Below are 1,939 nucleotides of genomic sequence, written 5' to 3' on the forward strand. Positions count from 1 at the left end.
CCTTCTTGTACACAAATAACAGACTCACCGAGAGAGAAATTAGGGAAACAATTCCTTTCACAGCAGCATTCAAAAAAATGAAATATCTTAGAATCAATCTAAGGAAGGAAGCAAAAGACTTCTACACTGAAAACTACAGCATTCTGAAGAAAGAACTCTAAGAGTATATAAGAAAAATGAAAGACATCTGTTCCTGGGTAGGAAAAACCAACATAGTGAAAATGGCCATACTTCCAAAACTGCTATATGGATTCAATGCCATCCCAATTGAAATCCCAACAGTATATTTCACAGAACCAGAGAAAACAATCAAAAATTCATTTTGAACCAGACGAGATCTAGAATTGCAAAAGCCATTCTAGGCAACAGAGACATAAGAGGGGTATCACAATCCCCAACTTGAAATTATACTATAAAGCTACTGTGATAGAAACAGCATGGTACTGGCAAAGGTATAATATTTGCAAGCACTTTTCTAGCTGTATCCTAAAAAATGTGATTAACCTCTGACAAAATTAATCTTTCTAAATTTCATGAGAAATTTGACTCACTGAGAGTTTAACAATTTTGCCCAAAGTCATATAAATACTGTACTTCCTAACTATCCAGAGTAATTGAAGGAGTACATAAACTGCTACTTGGACTTGACAAACTCTCTCTGGGGGAATCCACTAATATATGTGTGAGGCAGAGTTTCCCTAAGCTAATCATAGCATTATCACTATAAGGTCTGATTATCATTTATTTGAAAAAACACCAAAAGTGTGATATCCTTTGGAATATGACCATAGAGATCCAACTGGTAGCTTAATGAGCATAAAAGATAGAAATTTATGCCAGATATAAACACTCTAAAAATTCTGGGAGGTAGATTGAAGAAGAAAAGACAAGTTCAACTTTTTCAATAGGGATTTTAAGAGCTGGCCCACACTGTCAAAGGATTAAAGTTATTTGTTCTAAAAAGTAAGGAGTCCTATAAAACACTGTGATTAAAACAATTAATTGATATAAGAAGGTAGAAATAAATGAAATACAAGTTCTACCCATGCAAGAAACAAAACAAAGCAATGTGTACAAAAAGATATTTGAACAAATTAATGACAAAGGCCAAATATATTGATAATGGAAATAGGAAGAAGATATTTTGAAGCATCTATTCATTTGTTGATTAATTTAATGAACATTTTATTGACTATATACAATGTGCCCTTTGGGAGGCAATAATGAACAAACTCTTCTCTTTACTCAAAAAATGCCATGGTCTATTAGGAGAGCTAAGGCTGCATTGAGGGGAGACCTTCACTCCATCCGGCGGCTAGCACCATACCCAGAAACCCACACCATGGCCTCCATTTCCAAACTCACCTGCATCTACTCTGACCTTATCCTGCATGATGACAAGGTCACAGTCATGGAGGATAAGATCAATGCCCTCATTAAAGCAGCTGGTGTCAATGGCAAACCTTTTTGGCCTGGCTTATTTGAAAAAGCCCTGGCCATTGTCAACATTGGGAGCCTCACCTGCAATGCAGGGGCTGGTGGTCCGGCTCCTGCAGCTGGTGCTGCACCTGCAGGAGGCCCTGCCGCCTCCACCACTGCTGCCCCAGCTGAGGAGAAGAAGGTGGAAGCAAAGAAAGAAGAATCTGAGGAGTCTGATGACAACATGGGCTTTGGTGTTTTTAACTAAACCTCATTTTGTAATATGTTCAATAAAAACTGAACATCTAAAAAAAAGAGACAAAGAAAATTTCAATACACTGTAAAAATCATTCTCCTGTTAATAAACACTGCACCAACATATTTATATAATCTTATGTAATCTTATATATGGGGAGAAAAATGTTGACTTGTGTTAGGGAGCTAAGCGTAGGATACCATATATAAAGAAATGCAGGGTCAACCTGCCAAAGATTAAAACTAGACCCTTGTCTCTCACCAT

At 37.0% G+C, this 1,939-nt stretch overlaps 1 protein-coding gene across 2 annotated transcripts; it reads left to right on the forward strand.

The window, feature by feature from the left end:
- The first annotated feature begins 1,342 nt into the window (after positions 1-1,342).
- LOC104876625 (60S acidic ribosomal protein P1) lies at positions 1,343-1,687 on the forward strand. Of its 2 annotated transcripts, XM_010644811.1 has the most exons (2): positions 1,343-1,410; positions 1,486-1,687. In XM_010644811.1, exons 1-2 carry the CDS (start codon positions 1,343-1,345, stop codon positions 1,685-1,687), a joined length of 270 nt encoding a protein of 89 aa, XP_010643113.1. The 2 variants fall into 2 exon arrangements, with proteins under 2 accessions (XP_010643113.1, XP_010643112.1); XM_010644810.1 differs by having other exon boundaries at positions 1,343-1,687.
- Positions 1,688-1,939: the final 252 nt, after the last annotated feature.

Source organism: Fukomys damarensis, unplaced genomic scaffold (genome assembly GCF_012274545.1).
Source record: "Fukomys damarensis isolate Sample0158 unplaced genomic scaffold, DMR_v1.0_HiC HiC_scaffold_15, whole genome shotgun sequence".
Taxonomy (NCBI): Eukaryota; Metazoa; Chordata; class Mammalia; order Rodentia; family Bathyergidae; genus Fukomys; species Fukomys damarensis.

What these genes read in the sequence shown, in the direction of transcription:
- LOC104876625 (XM_010644810.1), top strand. Translation starts at nt 1,343, where the DNA reads ATGGCCTCCATTTCCAAACTCACCTGCATCTACTCTGACCTTATCCTG.